The 22,057-nt window shown below is 41.7% G+C and overlaps 1 protein-coding gene across 1 annotated transcript; it reads right to left on the bottom strand.

Annotated features, from left to right (window-relative positions):
* Positions 1 to 15,207: 15,207 nt before the first annotated feature.
* On the bottom strand, positions 15,208 to 20,171 carry LOC120562935. Its single transcript, XM_039806891.1, has 6 exons — positions 20,057 to 20,171; positions 18,967 to 19,099; positions 17,506 to 17,741; positions 16,330 to 17,407; positions 16,050 to 16,218; positions 15,208 to 15,621 (listed from the first exon to the last, which is right to left on the bottom strand). The coding sequence occupies exons 4-6, from the start codon at positions 16,754 to 16,756 to the stop codon at positions 15,489 to 15,491; spliced, it is 729 nt and encodes a 242-aa protein (XP_039662825.1). The 5' UTR covers positions 16,757 to 17,407; positions 17,506 to 17,741; positions 18,967 to 19,099; positions 20,057 to 20,171; the 3' UTR covers positions 15,208 to 15,488.
* Positions 20,172 to 22,057: the final 1,886 nt, after the last annotated feature.

Below are 22,057 nucleotides of genomic sequence, written 5' to 3' on the forward strand. Positions count from 1 at the left end.
GATGGTTTGACCCGCTCCCTATGGTTAAGCCACGCCCCCTTTCATAATTAATGACCCGTTTCATGTAGACCCTTGTGTGAGATATCATTGAACTCAGCAGAGACTTCCTTATTCATTGGTGATGGTTTGGACCACCCCCTATGCTTAAGCCACCCCCCCTTTCATAAAACCTTACCCATTTAAGGTAGAGTCTTATGTGAGGTATCATTGAACTCAGCACAGACTTCCTTTTTAATTGGTGATGGTTTGAGCCGCTCCCTATGCTTTAGCCACGCCCCCTTTCATGACTAATGACCCGTTTCATTTAGACTCTTGTGTGAGGTAACATTGAACTCAGCACAGACTTCCTTTTTAATTGGTGATGGTTTGACCCGCCACCTAAGCTTAAGCCACGCCCCCTTTCATAACATTTGAACAATTTGAGGTTGACCCTTGTGTGAGGTATCAATGAACTCAGCAGAAAGTTCCTTCTTCATTGGTGATGATTTGACCCGCCCCTAAGCTTTTGTCACGCCCCTTTTCACAGCTAGTGAACCGTAGGACGTAGAGTCTTGTGTGAGGTATCATTGAACTCAGCAGAGACTTCCTTATTCATTGGCGATGGTTTGGCCCACCCCCTATGCTTAAGCCACCCCCCCTTTCATAAAACCTTACCCATCTAAGGTACAGTCTTGTGTGAGGTATAGTTAAACTCAGCAGAGAGTCACTTTTTAATTGGTGATGGTTTGACCCGCTCCCTATGTTTAAGCCATGCCCTGTTTCATAAATTTTTACCCGTTTAAGGTAGAGTCTTATGTGAGATATCATTGAACTCAGCAGAGACTTCCTTATTCATTGGTGATGGTTTGGCCCACCCCCTACGCTTAAGCCACCCCCCCTTTCATAAAACCTCACCCGTTTAAGGTAGAGTCTTATGTGAGGTATCATTGAACTCAGCACAGACTTCCTTTTTAATTGGTGATGGTTTGACCCGCTCCCTATGCTTTAGCCACGCCCCCTTTCATAACTAATGACCCGTTTCATGTAGACCCTTGTGTGAGATATCATTGAACTCAGCAGAGACTTCCTTATTCATTGGTGATGGTTTGGCCCACCCCTATGCTTAAGCCACCCCCTCTTTCATAAAACCTTACCCATCTAAGGTAGAGTCTTGTGTGAGGTATAATTGAACTCAGCAGAGAGTTCCTTTTTAATTGGTGATGGTTTGACCTGCTCCCTATGTTTAAGCCATGCCCTGTTTCATAACTAATGACCCGTTTCATGTAGACCCTTGTGTGAGATATCATTGAACTCAGCAGAGACTTCCTTATTCATTGGTGATGGTTTGGCACACCCCCTACGCTTAAGCCACCCCCCCTTTCATAAAACCTCACCCGTTTAAGGTAGAGTCTTATGTGAGGTATCATTGAACTAGGCAGAGACTTCCTTATTCATTGGTGATGGTTTGGCCCACCCCCAATGCTTAAGCCACCCCCTCTTTAATAAAACCTTACCCATCTAAGGTAGAGTGTTGTGTGAGGTATAATTTAACTCAGCAGAGAGTTCCTTTTTAATTGGTGATGGTTTGACCCGCTCCCTATGGTTAAGCCACGCCCTCTTTCATAACTTTTGACCCGTTTAAGGAAGAGTCTTGTGTGAGATATCATTGAACTCAGCACAGACTTCCTTTTTAATTGGTGATGGTTTGACCCGCCCCCTAAGCTTAAGCCACCCCCTCTTTCATAAAACCTTACTCATCTAAGGTAGAGTCTTGTGTGAGGTATAATTGAACTCAGCAGAGAGTTCCTTTTTAATTGGTGATGGTTTGACCTGCTCCCTATGCTTTAGCCACGCCCCCTTTCATAACTAATGACCCATTTCATGTAGACCCTTGTGTGAGATATCATTGAACTCAGCAGAGACTTCCTTATTCATTGGTGATGGTTTGGCCCACCCCATATGCACCACCCCTTTCATAAAACCTTACCCATCTAAGGTAGAGTCTTGTGTGAGGTATAATTGAACTCAGCAGAGAGTTCCTTTTTAATTGGTGATGGTTTGACCCGCTCCCTATGTTTAAGCCACGCCCTGTTTCATAAATGTTTACACGTTTAAGGTAGAGTCTTATGTGAGATATCATTGAACTCAGCAGAGACTTCCTTATTCATTGGTGATGGTTTGGCACACCCCCTACGCTTAAGCCACCCCCCCTTTCATAAAACCTCACCCATTTAAGGTAGAGTCTTATGTGAGGTATCATTGAACTCAGCACAGACTTCCTTTATAATTTGTGATGGTTTGACCCGCTCCCTATGCTTTAGCCACGCCCCCTTTCATAACTAATGACCCGTATCATGTAGACCCTTGTGTGAGATATCATTGAACTCAGCAGAGAATTCCTTATTCATTGGTGATGGTTTGGCCCACCCCCTATGCTTAAGCCACCCCCTCTTTCATAAAACCTTACCCATCTAAGGTAGAGTCTTGTGTGAGGTATAATTTAACTCAGCAGAGAGTTCCTTTTTAATTGGTGATGGTTTGGCCCACCCCCTATGCTTTAGCCACGCCCCTTTTAACAGCTAATGAACCGTTTGACGTAGAGTCTTGTTTGAGGTATCATTGAACTCAGCACAGACTTCCTTTTTAATTGGTGATGGTTTGACCCGCCCACTATGCTTTAGCCACTCCCCCTTTCATAACATTTGAACAATTTAAGGTTGACCCTTGTGTGAGGTATCAATGAACTCAGCAGAAAGTTCCTTCTTCATTGGTGATGGTTTGGCCCACCCCCTATGCTTTACCCACCCCCTTTCATAAAACCTTACCCATCTAAGGTAGAGTCTTGTGTGAGGTATAATTGAACTCAGCAGAGTTCCTTTTTAATTGGTGATGGTTTGACCCGCTCCCTATGTTTAAGCCACGCCCCCTTTCATACATTTTGACCCGTTTAAGGTAGAGTCTTATGTGAGATATCATTGAACTCAGCAGAGACTTCCTTATTCATTGGTGATGGTTTGGACCACCCCCTATGCTTAAGCCACCCCCCCTTTCATAAAACCTTACCCGTTTAAGGTAGAGTCTTATGTGAGGTATCATTGAACTCAGCACAGACTTCCTTTTTAATTGGTGATGGTTTGAGCCGCTCCCTATGCTTTAGCCACGCCCCCTTTCATGACTAATGACCCGTTTCATTTAGACTCTTGTGTGAGGTAACATTGAACTCAGCAAAGACTTCCTTTTTAATTGGTGATGGTTTGACCCGCCACCTAAGCTTTTGCCACGCCCCTTTTCACAGCTAATGAACCGTATGACGTAGAGTCTTGTGTGAGGTATCATTGAACTGAGCACAAACTTCCTTTTTAATTGGTGATGGTTTGACCCGCCCCCTAAGCTTAAGCCACGCCCCCTTTCATAACATTTGAACAATTTGAGGTTGTCCCTTGTGTGAGGTATCAATGAATTCAGCAGAAAGTTCCTTCTTCATTGGTGATGATTTGACCCGCCCCCTAAGCTTTTGTCACGCCCCTTTTCACAGCTAATGAACCGTATGACGTAGAGTCTTGTGTGAGGTATCATTGAACTGAGCACAAACTTCCTTTTTAATTGGTGATGGTTTGGCCCACCCCCTATGCTTAAGCCACCCCCCCTTTCATAAAACCTTACCCATCTAAGGTACAGTCTTGTGTGAGGTATAGTTGAACTCAGCAGAGAGTTCCTTTTTAATTGGTGATGGTTTGACCCGCTCCCTATGCTTTAGCCACGCCCCCTTTCATGACTAATGACCCGTTTCATGTAGACTCTTGTGTGAGGTAACATTGAACTCAGCACAGACTTCATTTTTAATTGGTGATGGTTTGACCCGCTCCCTATAGTTAAGCCACGCCCTCTTTCATAACTTTTGACCCGTTTAAGGTAGAGTCTTGTGTGAGGTATCATTGAACTCAGCACAGACTTCCTTTTTAATTGGTGATGGTTTGACACGCCCCCTAAGCTTAAGCCACGCCCCCTTTCATAACATTTGAACAATTTAAGGTTGACCCTTGTGTGAGGTATCAATGAACTCAGCAGAAATTTCCTTCTTCATTGGTGATGGTTTGGCCCACCCCCTATGCTTTAGCCACGCCCCCTTTTATAACTAATGACCCGTTTCATGTAGACCCTTGTGTGAGATATCATTGAACTCAGCAGAGACTTCTTTGTTCATTGGTGATGGTTAGGCCCACCCCCTGTGCTTAATCCACCCCCCCTTTCATAAAACCTTAACCCATCTAAGGTAGAGTCTTATGTGAGGTTTCATTGAACTCAGTACAGAATTCCTTTTTAATTGGTGATGGTTTGACCCGCTCCCTATGGTTAAGCCACGCCCTGTTTCATAACTTTTGACCCGTTCAAGGTAGAGTCTTATGTGAGGTATCATTGAACTCAGCAGAGACTTCCTTATTCATTGGTGATGGTTTGGCCCAGCCCATATGCACCCCCCCTTTCATAAAACCTTACCCATCTAAGGTAGAGTCTTATGTGAGATATCATTGAACTCAGCAGAGACTTCCTTATTCATTGGTGATGGTTTGGCCCACCCCCTACGCTTAAGCCACCCCCCCTTTCATAAAACCTCACGTTTAAGGTAGAGTCTTATGTGAGGTATCATTGAACTCACCACAGACTTTCTTTATAATTGATGATGTTTGACCCACTCCCTATGCTTTAGCCACGCCCCCTTTCATAACTAATGACCCGTTTCATGTAGACCCTTGTGTGAGATATCATTGAACTCAGCAGAGACTTCCTTATTCATTGGTGATGGTTTGGCCCACCCCCAATACTTAAGCCACCCCCTCTTTCATAAAACCTTACCCATCTAAGGTAGAGTCTTGTGTGAGGTATGATTTAACTCAGCAGAGAGTTCCTTTTTAATTGGTGATGGTTTGACCCGCTCCCTATGCTTTAGCCACGCCCCCATTCATGACTAATGACCCGTTTCATGTAGACTCTTGTGTTAGGTAACATTGAACTCAGCACAGACTTCCTTTTTAATTGGTGATGGTTTGACCCGCCCCCTAAGCTTAAGCCACGCCCCCTTTCATAACATTTGAACAATTTAAAGTTGACCCTTGTGTGAGGTATCAATGAACTCAGCAGAAATTTCCTTCTTCATTGGTGATGGTTTGGCCCACCCCCTATGCTTTAGCCACGCCCCCTTTTATAACTAATGACCCGTTTCATGTAGACCCTTGTGTGAGATATCATTGAACTCAGCAGAGACTTCCTTATTCATTGGTGATGGTTTGGCCCACCCCCTGTGCCTAAGCCACCCCCCCTTTCATAAAACCTTACCCATCTAAGGTAGAGTCTTGTGTGAGGTATAATTGAACTCAGCAGAGAGTTCCTTTTTAATTGGTGATGGTTTGACCCGCTCCCTATGGTTAAGCCACGCCCCCTTTCATACCTTTTGACCCGTTTAAGGTAGAGTCTTATGTGAGGTATCATTGAACTCAGCACAGACTTCCTTTTTAATTGGTGATGGTTTGACCCGCCCCCTAATCTTAAGCCACGCCCCCTTTCATAACATTTGAACAATTTAAGGTTGACCCTTGTGTGAGGTATCAATGAACTCAGCACAGACTTCCTTCTTCATTGGTGATGGTTTACCCACCCCCTATGCTTTAGCCACGCCCCCTTTTATAACTAATGACCCGTTTCATGTAGACCCTTGTGTGAGGTATCAGTGAAATCAGCAGAGAGTTCCTTCTTCCCTGTTGATGGTTTGGCCCACCCCTATGCTTAAGCCACCCCCTTTCATAAACCTTACCCGTTTAATGTAGAGTCTTATGTGAGGTATCATTGAACTCAGCAGAGAATTCCTTATTCATTGGTGATGGTTTGGCCCACCCTTTATGTGCAGCCCCTTTTTTATAAAACCTTACCCATCTAAGGTAGAGTCTTGTGTGAGATATCATTGAACTCAGCAGAGAGTTCCTTATTCATTGGTGATGGTTTGGCCCACCCCCTACGCTTAAGCCACCCCCCCTTTCATAAAACCTCACCCGTTTAAGGTAGAGTCTTATGTGAGGTATCATTGAACTCACCACAGACTTTCTTTATAATTGATGATGTTTGACCCACTCCCTATGCTTTAGCCACGCCCCCTTTCATAACTAATGACCCGTTTCATGTAGACCCTTGTGTGAGATATCATTGAACTCAGCAGAGACTTCCTTATTCATTGGTGATGGTTTGGCCCACCCCCAATACTTAAGCCACCCCCTCTTTCATAAAACCTTACCCATCTAAGGTAGAGTCTTGTGTGAGGTATGATTTAACTCAGCAGAGAGTTCCTTTTAATTGGTGATGGTTTGACCCGGCCCCTATGCTTTGCGCCACGCCCCATTCATGACTAATGACCCGTTTCATGTAGACTCTTGTGTTAGGTAACATTGAACTCAGCACAGACTTCCTTTTTAATTGGTGATGGTTTGACCCGCCCCCTAAGCTTAAGCCACGCCCCCTTTCATAACATTTGAACAATTTAAAGTTGACCCTTGTGTGAGGTATCAATGAACTCAGCAGAAATTTCCTTCTTCATTGGTGATGGTTTGGCCCACCCCCTATGCTTTAGCCACGCCCCCTTTTATAACTAATGACCCGTTTCATGTAGACCCTTGTGTGAGATATCATTGAACTCAGCAGAGACTTCCTTATTCATTGGTGATGGTTTGGCCCACCCCCTGTGCCTAAGCCACCCCCCCTTTCATAAAACCTTACCCATCTAAGGTAGAGTCTTGTGTGAGGTATAATTGAACTCAGCAGAGAGTTCCTTTTTAATTGGTGATGGTTTGACCCGCTCCCTATGGTTAAGCCACGCCCCCTTTCATACCTTTTGACCCGTTTAAGGTAGAGTCTTATGTGAGGTATCATTGAACTCAGCACAGACTTCCTTTTTAATTGGTGATGGTTTGACCCGCCCCCTAATCTTAAGCCACGCCCCCTTTCATAACATTTGAACAATTTAAGGTTGACCCTTGTGTGAGGTATCAATGAACTCAGCACAGACTTCCTTCTTCATTGGTGATGGTTTACCCACCCCCTATGCTTTAGCCACGCCCCCTTTTATAACTAATGACCCGTTTCATGTAGACCCTTGTGTGAGGTATCAGTGAAATCAGCAGAGAGTTCCTTCTTCCTTGGTGATGGTTTGGCCCACCCCCTATGCTTAAGCCACCCCCCCTTTCATAAAACCTTACCCGTTTAATGTAGAGTCTTATGTGAGGTATCATTGAACTCAGCAGAGAATTCCTTATTCATTGGTGATGGTTTGGCCCACCCCATATGCACCCCCCCTTTCATAAAACCTTACCCATCTAAGGTAGAGTCTTGTGTGAGGTATAATTGAACTCAGCAGAGAGTTCCTTTTTAATTGGTGATGGTTTGGCCCACCCCCTACGCTTAAGCCACCCCCCCTTTCATAAAACCTCACCCGTTTAAGGTAGAGTCTTGTGTGAGGTATCATTGAACTCAGCACAGACTTCCTTTATAATTGGTGATGGTTTGACCCGCTCCCTATGCTTTAGCCACGGCCCCTTTCATAACTAATGACCCGTTTCATGTAGACCCTTGTGTGAGATATCATTGAACTCAGCAGAGACTTCGTTATTCATTGGTGATGGTTTGGCCCACCTCCAATGCTTAAGCCACCCCCTCTTTCATAAAACCTTACCCATCTAAGGTAGAGTCTTGTGTGAGGTATAATTGAACTCAGCAGAGAGTTCCTTTTTAATTGGTGATGGTTTGACCCACTCCCTATGCTTTAGCCACGCCCCCTTTCATGACTAATGACCCGTTTCATTTAGACTCTTGTGTGAGGTAACATTGAACTCAGCACAGACTTCCTTTTTAATTGGTGATGGTTTGACCCGCCACCTAAGCTTTTGCCACGCCCCTTTTCACAGCAAATGAACCGTATGACGTAGAGTCTTGTGTGAGGTATCATTGAACTCAGCACAGACTTCCTTTTTAATTGGTGATGGTTTGACCCGCCCCCTAAGCTTAAGCCACGCCCCCTTTCATAATATTTGAACAATTTGAGGTTGACCCTTGTGTGAGGTATCAATGAACTCAGCAGAAAGTTCCTTCTTCATTGCTGATGGTTTGACCCGCCCCCTAAGCTTTTGTCACGCCCCTTTTCACAGCTAATGAACCGTAGGACGTAGAGTCTTGTGTGAGGTATAGTTGAACTCAGCAGAGAGTTCCTTTTTAATTGGTGATGGTTTGACCCGCTCCCTATGGTTAAGCCACGCCCCCTTTCATGACTTTTGACCCGTTTAAGGTAGAGTCTTATGTGAGGTATCATTGAACTCAGCACAGACTTCCTTTTTAATATGTGATGGTTTGACCCGCCCCCTAAGCTTAACCACCCGCTCTTTCATAAAACCTTACCCATCTAAGGTAGAGTCTTGTGTGAGGTATAATTTAACTCAGCAGAGAGTTCCTTTTTAATTGGTGATGGTTTGACCTGCTCCCTATGCTTTAGCCACGCCCCGTTTCATAACTAATGACCCATTTCATGTAGACCCTTGTGTGAGATATCATTGAACTCAGCAGAGACTTCCTTATTCATTGGTGATGGTTTAACCAGTCCCCTAAGCTTAAACCACGCGCCCTTTCATAACATTTGAACAATTTAAGGTTGACCCTTGTGTGAGGTATCAATGAACTCAGCAGAAAGTTCCTTCTTCATTGGTGATGGTTTGGCCCACCCCCTATGCTTTAGCCACCCCCCCTTTCATAAAACCTTACCCATCTAAGGTAGAGTCTTGTGTGAGGTATAATTGAACTCAGCAGAGTTCCTTTTTAATTGGTGATGGTTTGACCCGCTCCCTATGGTTAAGCCACGCCCCCTTTCATACATTTTGACCCGTTTAAGGTAGAGTCTTATGTGAGATATTATTGAACTCAGCACAGACTTCCTTTTTAATTGGTGATGCTTTAGCCACGCCCCCTTTCATAATTAATGACCCGTTTCATGTAGACCCTTGTGTGAGATATCATTGAACTCAGCAGAGACTTCCTTATTCATTGGTGATGGTTTGGACCACCCCCTATGCTTAAGCCACCCCCCCTTTCATAAAACCTTACCCGTTTAAGGTAGAGTCTTATGTGTGGTGTCATTAAACTCAGCACAGACTTCCTTTTTAATTGGTGATGGTTTGAGCCGCTCCCTATGCTTTAGCCACGCCCCCTTTCATAACTAATGACCCGTTTCATGTAGACCCTTGTGTGAGATATCATTGAACTCAGCAGAGACTTCCTTATTCATTGGTGATGGTTTGGCCCACCCCCTGTGCTTAAGCCACCACCCCTTTCATAAAACCTTACCCATCTAAGGTAGAGACTTGTGTGAGGTATAATTGAACTCAGCAGAGAGTTCCTTTTTAATTGGTGATGGTTTCCCCTCCTTTTTTTGACCCACCCCTAACTTTACCACACCCAAAACCCCCTTTTAAACGCCCTTTGCTAATGAACCGTATGACGTAGAGTCTTGTGTGAGGTATCAATGAACTCAGCAGAAAGTTCCTTCTTCATTGGTGATGGTTTGACCCGCCCCCTAAGCTTTTGTCACGCCCCTTTTCACAGCTAATGAACCGTAGGACGTAGAGTCTTTTGTGAGGTATCATTGAACTCAGCAGAGACTTCCTTATTCATTGGTGATGGTTTGGCCCACCCCCTATGCTTAAGCCACCCCCCCTTTCATAAAACCTTACCCATCTAAGGTACAGTCTTGTGTGAGGTATAGTTGAACTCAGCAGAGTTCCTTTTTAATTGGTGATGGTTTGACCCGCTCCCTATGCTTAAGCCACGCCCCTTTCATAACTTTTGACCCGTTTAAGGTAGAGTCTTATGTGAGGTATCATTGAACTCAGCACAGACTTCCTTTTTAGTTGGTAATGGTTTGACCCGCCCCCTACGCTTTTGCCACGCCCCTTTTCACAGCTAATGAACCGTATGACGTAGAGTCTTGTGTGAGCTATCGTTGAACTCGGCGGGGAGTTCCCTTTTCATTGTTGACGATTTGCAGTGTCTGCTGCTTGCGAAGTGCACGGGTAAGGGGCTGCGCCCGGTAACCCCGATGCGCGCCAGAGCGTCGAGCCGTCCATCGCTGCTCGCAGCTTTAATTAGGGCCCGCGCGCCAACAGCGACAGCGGCGAAGGCCCTATTGAAACTGAAGGAATTATTGTTTCTTTCTTTTTTTCTTTCTTTCTTTCTATTATTATTTTCCCGTCAAATGAATTGGCTTTTTGAGGGGCTTAATATATTCAAAAACTCACCAAATTTGGCGATCGCATCAAGTCTGGTGAATAATCACGTATTTTAAGGGTTTCGGCAATAGCGCGCCAAAATGGGCTCGCTAAGCGCCCTAAAAGTTAAGAAAGCTTGGTAACGTGGTACCTACATTAACAACTACAAATGTACCATGTCAAGATGTACAACAGACTTCATTAGAGCCAACCCTAAACCCAACAGGAAGTCCGCCATTTTGAATTAAATGTTCGAAATTAGTGCGATTTTGACACTTCCGTTCAGTTTTAACGAATCCCTAGAATTCTCGAGATTTCATCCGATCAACTTCAAACTCGGTCTGTGCCATCTTAAGAAGTTAAAGATGAAAAGTTGTTAAAAGAAAAACTTTTCGTCATGGGACGTGGCCGTGGCGGGGCGGCCATTTTGTACGTTTCGCCGCCGAAACAGGAAGTGGGTGTAACTCAAGTGTACATTGTCCGATTACCTCGAAACTTTTCAGGATTCATGAGAGTCCAACCCTGAGGACAAATAAAGGCTGATATTTACTCAAAGTCATAGCGCCCCGTAGTGGCAACAGGAAGTAGGCCTAAAAGTCAAGTTGCTATACTTTAGGGAACTCCTTCTACAGATTTCATCCGATCAACTTCAAACTTGGTCTGTACCATCCCAACACCTTAACGATGAAAAGTTATTAAAGCGCCCATATTATGCTCATTTTCAGGTTCATAACTGTATTTTAAGGTTTTACCAGAATAGGTTTACATGTTTTAATTTTCAAAAAACACCATATTGTTGTTGTACTGCACAGCTCTCTCTCACTGCTGCAGATCCTCTTTTCACCTGGTTTCTGTTTTAGCTACACTGTAAAAAAAAAAAAAAACTGTTTTTACAGGAAAACGCTGGCAGCTGTGGTTACCAGGGAATTCCTGTAAAAAATACAGCAGCACAGTAGATAACTTTAATGACGAAAAATGTAAATTGATTTACAGTGAATGAAATTACGGCTGAATCACATTAAAAAAACTGTAAAGTCTACAAAAAAAAGTGTTTATTTCACCTAACTGTATTTAAATAAACCATTTCCTGTATTTTTTTACATGTAATAATTGCTTATTGTGCATCAATAAATGATCAAATTAACAAGAAAATATCATACAAAAAACTAATTTAAACTGGTAGAACAGTAAAATTTTGCATTTTAAATGGAGCTGTTCTGTATATTATACATAAAATCTATTCACAATATGCTGTATTTCTATGTTTTAATAATCAAGTTATAATGTATAATTTACTTGTAAACCTCCAAAATGATTACTAAGCCTACACCAAGACATGCCAAAATACATCTTGAGAAAAGACAAGAGGAAAATATCACTTTTGGGAACATTTATTTAACAGCAATCGTCAATAGTTGTATCCAACAACTTCATGCATTTTTTTCCTCAACGTATACAAGAAACAAAGAAGCTACATGTAATTGTTCTTTTAACTATGACTGAAATACCAAATTGAGATTACCCTCTTTAAATCTGGACATTTTTCTGTTATAAACTTTACAGTCCTTCCAGAAAAACAAAAACATTTTTTTGATTGTTGAGGGCAAAAATCCTTTATTATGCGGCACGTTTTCTTAAATTCGATGGAATATGCATGTTATTTATGCAATTTTATGCGATGAAATTGCGGGAACTTGCAAAAAGTGTGGTTTGATGAAAAGGAGGGGAAAAAAAGTGATTCCCCAACACCCTGCTTTTCGATGATGTTCACGTTGCGTAATTACGTCACTTCATAATGTTAACATGGCAACAGAGGAAAATGGCTGCTCTTGTGTGAAGTAAACATTTTTCAACTTTCTGCTAAGATTAAGGTTGGGCATCGAGAACCGATTCCTACTTGGAATCGTTTCAAAAATTACGTTTCCATCGGAATAGTTTCTTTATTGGAATCGTTTGGAGGATTTGGTTTCAAATCTGATCATTCAATTCAATTTTCAATTCAATTTTATTTATAGTATCAAATCATAACATAAGTTATCTCGAGACACTTTACAGATAGAGTAGGTCTAGACCACACTCTATAATTTACAAAGCCCCAACAATTCCAACAGTTCCAGTAATTCCCTCAAGAGCAAGCAGTGCGACAGTGGCGAGGAAAAACTCCCTCTTGGGAAGAAACCTCGGACAGACCCAGGCTCTTGGTAGGCGGTGTCTGACGAGCCGGTTGGGGGTGTGATGAACAGTGGAGATAGTAGTCACATTAATAATGGAACAGTGACTGGATGTAGCGGGAAGCTGCAGGGTTCAGCAGGACGCAGCATGACATTGCAGGGCATCGCTGAGTTCAGCAGGGAGTGCAGCAGGACCACGGCGACAGCTGCGACCAGGATCTTGGTGCCAACGTTCTCCAAGGAAATACGCTGGGGGAAAAAAGCATAAGGACTCCGGGGAGTAAACTCCCCAGAAGCTAGGATTAGTAACTTTAGTAACTTAGTAATTTCTGGGACGGGCTGCACACAAATAGTAATAAGAGATAAGAGATAAGATAAGATAAGCCTTTATTGTCTCCCATAGGAGAAATTTGTCTTGGGCACTCGAGAGAACAAGATGGCGACACATCACGCATAACACACAATAAACATACAGTTAACCAACTTACAACATAGTCACACATTTCCTCATGCTTCAATAAACAACGAATAACACACGAACAAACAACCCCCAACAACACAGCCTCCCCTTGAATTACACAAATGTTTAGATAATGATTGCACATTTCCGTTAACTCATGCTGTGGTGAATAACTTCTATATTGCACACTGCCCCATTGCATAATACCATGTCAAATATAACAGCAAATTATGCAACAGTACCCTATCATTGCACATCCTATAACCTCGATGTTCAGTACCAAGTCTTATATAGTAATAGTCATACATAAATCACTGCAGCCAACAGACGCAGACACACACACACAACACAGACATACACACTCTATCTGTTATTATTCATTAATTTGATTGCAAGCGGCACAAATGAAAATTTGTACCTGTTAAGCTTACAGTTTGGTAACCTGTACCTTCTGCCTGAAGGCATCAGCTCAAACTGACTATACAGGACATGATTTGGGTCGTTGATGACTTTGAGACCCTGTTTCCTCACACGCCTCCTCAAAAGCTCCTGAAGAGGATTTGTTGTGGTTTTGGCCAATTATTTTGCCAGCCCTTATTATCAATTTTTGTAGCTGTGATTTTAGTTTAACGGACAGGTTACCGAACCAAGCCATCATACCATAACGAACAATAGATTCAATGGCTGCCTTGTAAAACAGTATCATGATCTCTTTGTCCACTCCATGAACTCTAAGTCGTCTTAAAAAATACAGACGCTGACATATCTTAGAGCAAACATACTCCACTTGATGGGACCACTGTAACTGACAGTCTAATTGTATGCCTAAATACTTATATGTTGTTACCTGCTCAACAAGTACACCTTCAATTTGAAGTGTACTATGATCTCCTATAGACCTGGGGTCAAAAATCATTTCTTTGGTTTTATTTACATAAGTGTCAAGTTATGCCTGTTGCACCACTTCACTACCTCCTCTGTCTCCTGTTTATAGATATCAATATCTGGGTATTTTTTAAAAGTAGGTTAAGTATCGTATCATCTGAAAAATTTAATAATGTGGTTATTTCTATTTATATTTCTGCAGTCATTTGTGTATATTATAAAAAGTAAAGGAGAGCTTACACAGCCTTGAGGGGCACCTGTACTTATGTTCAGAGTATCAGAAAGAATAGAGTTAACTTTAACCTGCTGCTTCCTGTCTGTCGACAAAGAACCATACCATCTAATGATGAAGGGGTTCACCTCCATCTGTTGTAATTTACACAACAGTGTCTGAGGGGGAATACAATTAAATGCAGAGCTGAAGTCCATAAATAATAATCGAACATAAGCTGATGGATTTTCAAGGTGCTTTAAGATAGAGTGTACAGTTGTAAGTAAGGCATCGTCAGTACCCTTGCCATTATTATAAGCAAACTGGTAGGGGTCCAAAAGATGCTGTACCTCGCTCCCGTAATTTACCGACCATTATACGTTCTAATGATTTCATAACTATTGATGTTAGCGCAACTGGTCTATAATCATTATTATGCTGTGGACAAGGTTTTTTAGGCACGGGAATCAGAACAGATGTCTTCCAAATAGTAGGGATGGTACATGTATCGACAGAGAGTTGAAATAGAGGGCTCCAAGCCGGAGTCAGCTCATCCGCAAATGTTTTCAGAATAAAAGATGAAATGCCATCGGGCCCGCTGGCCTTATTTCTGTTCAACTTTTAAAAATGTGTTTAACAGCATTAGGGTTAATTATTATTCTGTCCTGTATTAGGTCACATGGTAAGGAGGTAGACAAGTCTCTGCAGCAGGTCACATTGGTTTCATAATCTAGGTCAAAACGTTTATAAAAAATATTAAGATCATTAGCCTTGTCCAAATCATTCCACACATTCAGTTCCTTCTTTCCAGAGTTCATGTTAGTCATTTCTTTCACAGTGTCCCAAAGTTTTTTAGAATTATTTGTTAGTATAGTAATAGTAATAGTAACAGTAATAGAAAGGGAGAGGAGAGAGCAGCTCAGTGTGTCAAAGGAAGGAAGTCCCCCGGCAGTCTAGAACTATAACAGCGTAACTATAACAGGTAACTAAGAGAGACAGGTCATAATGGGTTCCAAATTTAACATGCGCAAGTTTGGATTTCCGTAGCGGCCAGGTGCTTGTTGTGTTGCAGCCGTGGAGCACAGTAAGCGATGCTCTAGTGTGGCTTTATTTTACATCGAAAAAGCCCCGTCAAACGGCAACCCACCTTTGAATCAAAATCAAACTTTCCTCTTATTTGTGAAATAAGCATGTGACCCGTTTCAACTCCACCCCTCAAAGAATCAGAATCGAGAATCAATAAGAACCGGAATCGAAAGGAAGAATCGGAATTGGAATCGTTAATATCCAAACGATGCCCAACCCTAGCTAAGATATGCGACTTTTTTGCATGGAATCATGCAAGCCTGTAAAATGTAACATTTAAAGGAACACGCCGACTTATTGGGAATTTAGCTTATTCACCGTAACCCCCAGAGTAAGACAAGTCGATACATACCCTTCTCATCTCCGTGCGTGCTGTAACGCTGTCTGACAGAAAGAGTCCATATTTAGGCTGAACGCAACTCGTGATCGGAGAGTTCCTGTATCAGGGTGAGGACTCGAGGGTTCACGTTGAGACGACGCTTGGAGTTTTTATTCTCTACTTTGGTTCCTTTTTCTGGGTTTATCGAGAAAAAACACCTGTAGAATAAAACCATATTAATTGATCAGTTAAAACACACACACACAAACACACACTTTGAGTCCGGCTCTGACTCTCTGTCTTGAGTCCCGGTCTTAGGTAAGGTCCGGATTAAAACTGGGACCTCGGAGAAGACTCCAGGTCGCAAAACTATGACTCCCACTATGGCCATGCCAAGACCCGCCCTACGAAGCAGTTCGATTGGTTGGGGTTAGGCATTTCACCTCGAGTGGTTAAGGTTAGGGGATTGGTCAGGGGATAAGACCTGTACATGTAAGCATGGACGCCTGGCAAATAGTAGTGTGGGAATGCTATTGAAGGGCGGGTCTTGGCGTGGCCATAGTGGGATAAGAAATATTGCCTCCAGGTCCTAGAGTCCCCGGTCTGACAAATGAGTAAGCCATTTTTAGGTTTTAAGTTTACTCACCTTTGAAGAAACTCCAGAGTTGAAGCCAGCTCAGATGGATAATGGATGTTGAAACAGTAGTAGCTCCCGAACATAAGGCACAATGCAGAAATGAAGGAGGAGATGTTTGTGTTGGTAAGGTTCCGATCCAGACTCAGCATGTACCTTGTTGAGGAATAGCAGGACTGTCCTATAAACAAATTTAACAGGTTATATTAATAAGCACTGCACTCACATGACAAATTCTATAAACAGTGCAATAAAAAAAAAAAAAAAAAAGAGAAATATGAAACAGACTTACCACAGACAATAACAGTGGGTGTCAGAGGCACTTGCTCCAGTTGGACCTCTTCTGCCAGACATGTATCTTCTACATGGTAGAACATGGACTCCTCCTTCTCATCAAAGTAGCTGAGCAGAAGCATGAGCATCTCTATCACATCATCTGAGCAGCCACTCTGCGGTCCTCGCATCCTCTGAAGCCTTGCATAATTCTGAAGGAACTTTTTGCTCTTGTTGACACAAACTGTGGTCATGTAGTCGAGAAGCCTTTTTCCCTTCAAATCCAAATTTCGTATGAATGTCTCTTTGAGGTCAATCCCAGTGAGTTCCTTGAAGTGTACGGACATGCCAAGATCATGAAACCAAAACGGCCACTCCTCTCTAAGGCATTTGATACTTTTTCCCTGGTTGACATGTTGACGCTGTGTGTAGAAAGTGGACTTCATTAGACATTTTACCTCCTCTGGATTAGCATCAGTGTTGGAACATCACCTTGAGTTTTTCCATCTTTTGCTGCTGGCTCTCTTGAGTTTCTTCAAGGGGCAGACATTTTACATTCCATTTAATGCATCCATAAGTGTCCTGCATTGCTGCTCTCTCTTCTAATGGGATCTCATCTGTGTGGTCTGAGACATCAGTCTGATGTTTTCTTTTTCTTCTTTTGGGTGTTGAAGTGCGTCTCACATTTTCAATTCTGTTATGCAACTGTTTGACAAGGGAATAGTAACCTGTTCCAACAATATCACCCTCTATTACATCTTGCAGAGAATTGGGGTATTTTGCCACCATATTTTTTGCAACGTCAGTTGAATGCTTTTTACCTACATGAGGGCATTTTTCCATCATCTCAGTCACAACAATCCGGACCATTTGCCTCCTCAGTTTTGGGCCTGGCCTTTTTCCCCTCTCCAAAGAATGCATCACTTCCTCAGGAAATTTACTCCATGGAATTTCAAAGTTGTCGTCCCACTGTGTGTCAAGTCCTGGGCTGCTGGAGGAGGTTGATGATGAACTTCGGGGTGAAACAGAGAGCGATGAGAGCGATTGGGTAGCTGAGGTTTCCACAGACGATAGTGAGCTGTTCTCTGGAGTTTGGTCTTTAAATGACAAAAAAATAAGATTATGATTCACACTGTACAATATTACACAATGTGTGCTTTTTAATAGTTGTGTGTTGTATGTTGTTTTTACTTACATTTCTGTTTCCAAACAGAAAGAAGCTTTCTGGCTTGTACAGGTCTTAATGCGGTCATCAAATCAGCCTCTGTTACAAAGCGTAGATCATCATACGTCTCGACTCCAATGGATTGCAAGTGCTCTTCCAGGATGTTTTTGTGTACTGCTGGAAGTTCTGGTAGGACTTCCATGATGGCGACATCTAGAAAGGTTCGCTCTGAGTCACTCATATTTGCACTGAAGAAGAAATGCCACCTTCAAAACAGAACAGAAAAAAATATATACAGTATATACACTTAACAGAGCAGGGACATGCATCAGGTAACACTTATATTAATGTAAAACCATTTACAGTGAGAACTAAGTGAGCTTTAATTGGACTTTATTTTGCCACAATACTGTGTTTTAGTGGAATGACTTGGTATCCATCAAGAATGTATGATTCCAAAGGATAGAAATCAGGCAGGTCATTAATGTTGATACACTGTAACCCAAGACTGTCCTTTGTCACAGAATACAGATGGTATTCTGAGAGCAAGATGCCTTTGTGGATATCCATCAAAACATACACAGATGTTTCATTCTTAATCAAGATGAGTAGAAGTTCACCAAACTCCATATACTCATCATTTCTGTACACAAGAAACTGTCCTTTATATGCAGTGCCCTTGTACTGAATGTCTGTGGTAACTGTGGTATTGCTTTCTGAAAAGGCTAACTCCCTGACTGCATGTTTAATAGTGTTACTGTAGAGGTTGGGATAAAACGCACAGCTGTCCTTCACTTGCAGTAGCTTACTGCATTCTTGCCCTGCTAAAAGATATGCCTGATACATCTGATGACGCTCTGACAAAGTTTGACAAATGTTTTTGAAGTTTTTCAAGTGTCTGGCACATCTTTTAAAATAACTGTGTTTACTTTCAAACCTAAGCGTCCATAACCTAATCAATGGACCAAATTTCAAGAACAGTGCTGAATAATGGCGCAAATAGTGGTGCTTGGGTTTTAGTTGAATTTCAGGAAACAACATCTTTCTCAACTCCAAATATTCTTGGATCAATATGTCAAGATATGCTATTTGGGACAAGGAAATGTTCTGAGCACAAATAAGATCCACAATGTCTTTTAGCTGGAGAGCTAACTGCCATACTTCATCGTTCTGGTTTTGCACTTTGTCACCAATCAAAACTGGTAGCAATCTCAAAAGGTTCCAGTTTTGAATGGCTTGCCCTGATAACTTGGCTCCGTCAGGATTAACAGCACATGGCTTTGTGAGTGCTTCAGATCCTTTATACTTAAACTGTTTGATGCGCCTGTTTAAGAGAGAGTATGAGAACCATTTTTTCTTTTTTATAATGTTCTTCAGGTATAGTGCTAGATCATATGACAAGACTCCTTCAAAGAGGTCATGACCTAAACAAGGTGGGAGACCAGGCTGGGATACGTGAAAAGACTCAAGGGTATTAAAGATAGAGTTTACCTTTATTCCTCTGACGCCTTGGATGTTTTCAGCCTGAAGATCAGCAACAGCCGCATCATACGTCTCTGGGGTGCGTTGAGGACCACAGGCATTCGGATCAGCCTCAAACTCACTTCTTGTGATTTCACAGTACCTGCAAAAATATTGAGAGCGGCTGAAGTTCTCTGTAAACCCACCTATGCAATGAGAACCCACGTTGTCCCCAGCAATACAGTAAAGACCCCCTTTTACTGTTTCTCCATCTACATTTATTCCATCTGTCTCCAAGGATTTCAGATCACATTTTGCATTTCCTCAACAATAGTCTGTATAGTAGAGGCAGGAATAAGCAGCTGTCCTTGCAGTTTAAGGTAAAAGAGACACATATTTCTGAGATAAGACTGACTATCATTCTCTGGCATATCACAGGCTGCACTAGTTGTTGGCATGGCTTCATTTGTGTTTTCTGAATCATCTGTACTTCAATGACATCTGGGGTCTGAGGGGGAGTTTCCTTGTACATGTCATCAATACCATCAGGAGAGCATGCTTTATGCTTCCTACACATGTGAGAAGTAAATGATGACTTTTTTGTGAACATGTGCTTACAAGCACTTACTGGACATGACACAGACCTGCCCTCTCCAATATGTTCATTTGAATGAGACACTAGCTCTTTCACCGTGTGAAAATGGCAGGCACATAATGAAACTGCGCATTTTAAATTCGCAACAGCTACAGGAGCAGCTTGCGATGCAGTTGCATTGTGCACACGATAAAAATGGCCCTTGAAAGCGGAGTATTTGTAAATGTTTGACTACAGTTGGCGCCAACACATTTGAATAGACAACGGGGCTCATTCCTATGCACTCTGCAATGTAGTACATAGCCTCTTAATGTATCCAATTTCTTTTTACAAAAGACGCAGGTGATCATTTTTGGCATTTTAAGTGTCTGCCTGTGCTTTTCAGCTGAACTAAGTTATCATGCATTGAACTAGCTAGCTAGCTACTGGTCTTAAATATCAATTGGTGCTAGCTTACACCATGTGCTTTTAGCACACATTTTCGTTTGGTCTTGGAAAAAACAGTAGGCTAAAGGAGAAACTTACCGTGCAAACTTTCAATTTTCCGATTGAACAGCAGCAGACGTTTCAAAATTACTTGTGTTAAAATCGTAGATTTGTCCTAAAAACTTTTAAAATGACAAAATGGTCCGAAGGTTTCTGCTCCGCTCATGTGTTCTCTGCAGCAAGTGCCGTTCTGGTTCGCTCGTTAATTAAGTCAGCCGCAGCCGTGAACGAGGAGCTGCTTCTCCCGCTCCTCCCGCCCTCACGTCATTATCCAATCAGAGACAAGCTTCAGCTGCACACTATGAAATTCAAAATTAGGCGGACTCGGTGCACAATGAGCGTACAAGTCTGTGGTTACTGTTAGGTTGTTTAGCCTGTGATACAATGCTCAAATTATTATATATTTTTAGAAATATAAATAGAAAACCAGTAGGCTAAGTATTACATTAAAATGTAAAGACTAAAAGAAACATAAAGCATACAAGGATTATGGTTAATAATTTTAATTCCGTATACACACACTCTATAAATACAATAAACTACAAATAAATCATGCAATGTTAGTGAATGCACTGTTTGATTGTTTAGCCTGTGATAATGACACAATGCTCAAATTATTAATATTATTTTATTAATAGGCATATGTAGAAAACCAGTAGGCTAAGTATTACATTAAAATTTAAAGAGTAAAAAAAACACAAGGCATACAAGGATTAGGACTGAACCGAAGTATTATTTTGCATATATCAATTTTAATTTCTTATACACACATCTACAATATGCTGCAAATAGCCTAAATATAAAAACAATATTATAATTGTAGCCTATATTTTTATATATAAATAGATAGGCAACCTATCAGATTCACAATGAATTTTTTGTGAAAACATTTTTAATACCTCAATTTGCATCGTTTCATCAATCATGTTAAAAGTACAGTATAAACTTGTAAAGTGAATTACATATATTTTTTTGTATTATTAAAAAAAACTGACAAAAACTATAGTTTTTACAATATTTGCAAGTCAAATTAACAAATTTGTTTTGTCATGAGTATTACAGTATTTCTCTGTTTTTTATAGTAATATTTGTAGTTTTAACAGATACATTTGATTATAATCACATATAGTTGTTGTAAATATAACAAAAACATTCTGTTTAATAGTTTACAAAAGTTCACTGTGATTTAAACAAACAATATATGTTTTTGGGTTTACAATACTTTTTTACTTTTTTTTTGTCTTTTTTTACAGTGTACAGAGTGAGACCTCTTTTCATCTTCTTCTTCAGTACTATCTTTGATTGCACTCGCACATGCGCAGTAGCTCAGATGTAGATCATGTCAGCTAGCTAACTCCAGAGACAGTAAAAGAAAGGCTGTTTCTCCAACTTTGGTCAGTTACAAGGCAGGATTAGCTGGGAGACTTCTAAATGAGGGCGCACATGTAAGTAGTTCTTTTCTAGATTATGGTGAACTTGTGTGTGTTGTAGCAGTGCTTTGCTATTGAGAACGACGTAGCATGCTAGCGTTAGCATTAGCGTTAGCCGGCTAATGCCAACGCTACGAGCTAACGGTTGTGGTTAGCCAGCTCATTTCGGACTGTGACGTCACAGTCCGAGGCTGATTTTGAACAGCTCACTAGGAGACTGAAAGCAGGACACGTTCAGAAACCGTATCTCACTCAAAACAGCATGGATGGATTTTTTTCAAAGTTTGTATGTGTGTGGAAGCACCAGAGACACAAAAGAACACCCCAAATCCCAGAAAAAGTGTTTTTTTCATAATATGGGCACTTTAAAAGAAAAACTTTTCGTCAGACGGTGTGGGCGTGGCGTGGCGGCCATGTTGAGTGTTTAGCGATGAACAAAGAAGTTGTTGTAACTTGAGTGTATCTGCCCGAAATTTCTCACGATTGACAAGGGTCCAGGCCTGAGGACACCTAAAGGCAAAAATTAACTTTTGGTCATAGCGCCCCCCCGCTGGCAACAGGAAATGCGCCTTATATGACAAACATCATCCGATTTACATGAAACTTATAA

The sequence above is a fragment of the Perca fluviatilis genome, chromosome 1 (assembly GCF_010015445.1).
Source record: "Perca fluviatilis chromosome 1, GENO_Pfluv_1.0, whole genome shotgun sequence".
Taxonomy (NCBI): Eukaryota; Metazoa; Chordata; class Actinopteri; order Perciformes; family Percidae; genus Perca; species Perca fluviatilis.

What these genes read in the sequence shown, in the direction of transcription:
- LOC120562935 (XM_039806891.1), bottom strand. Translation starts at nt 16,756, where the DNA reads ATGAAGTCCACTTTCTACACACAGCGTCAACATGTCAACCAGGGAAAA. An exon ending in ACCCACTGTTATTGTCTGTG is followed by an intron (nt 16,219 to 16,329) that starts GTAAGTCTGTTT and finishes ATTTGTTTATAG; the next exon opens with GACAGTCCTGCTATTCCTCA. An exon ending in ACTCTGGAGTTTCTTCAAAG is followed by an intron (nt 15,622 to 16,049) that starts GTGAGTAAACTT and finishes TTTATTCTACAG; the next exon opens with GTGTTTTTTCTCGATAAACC.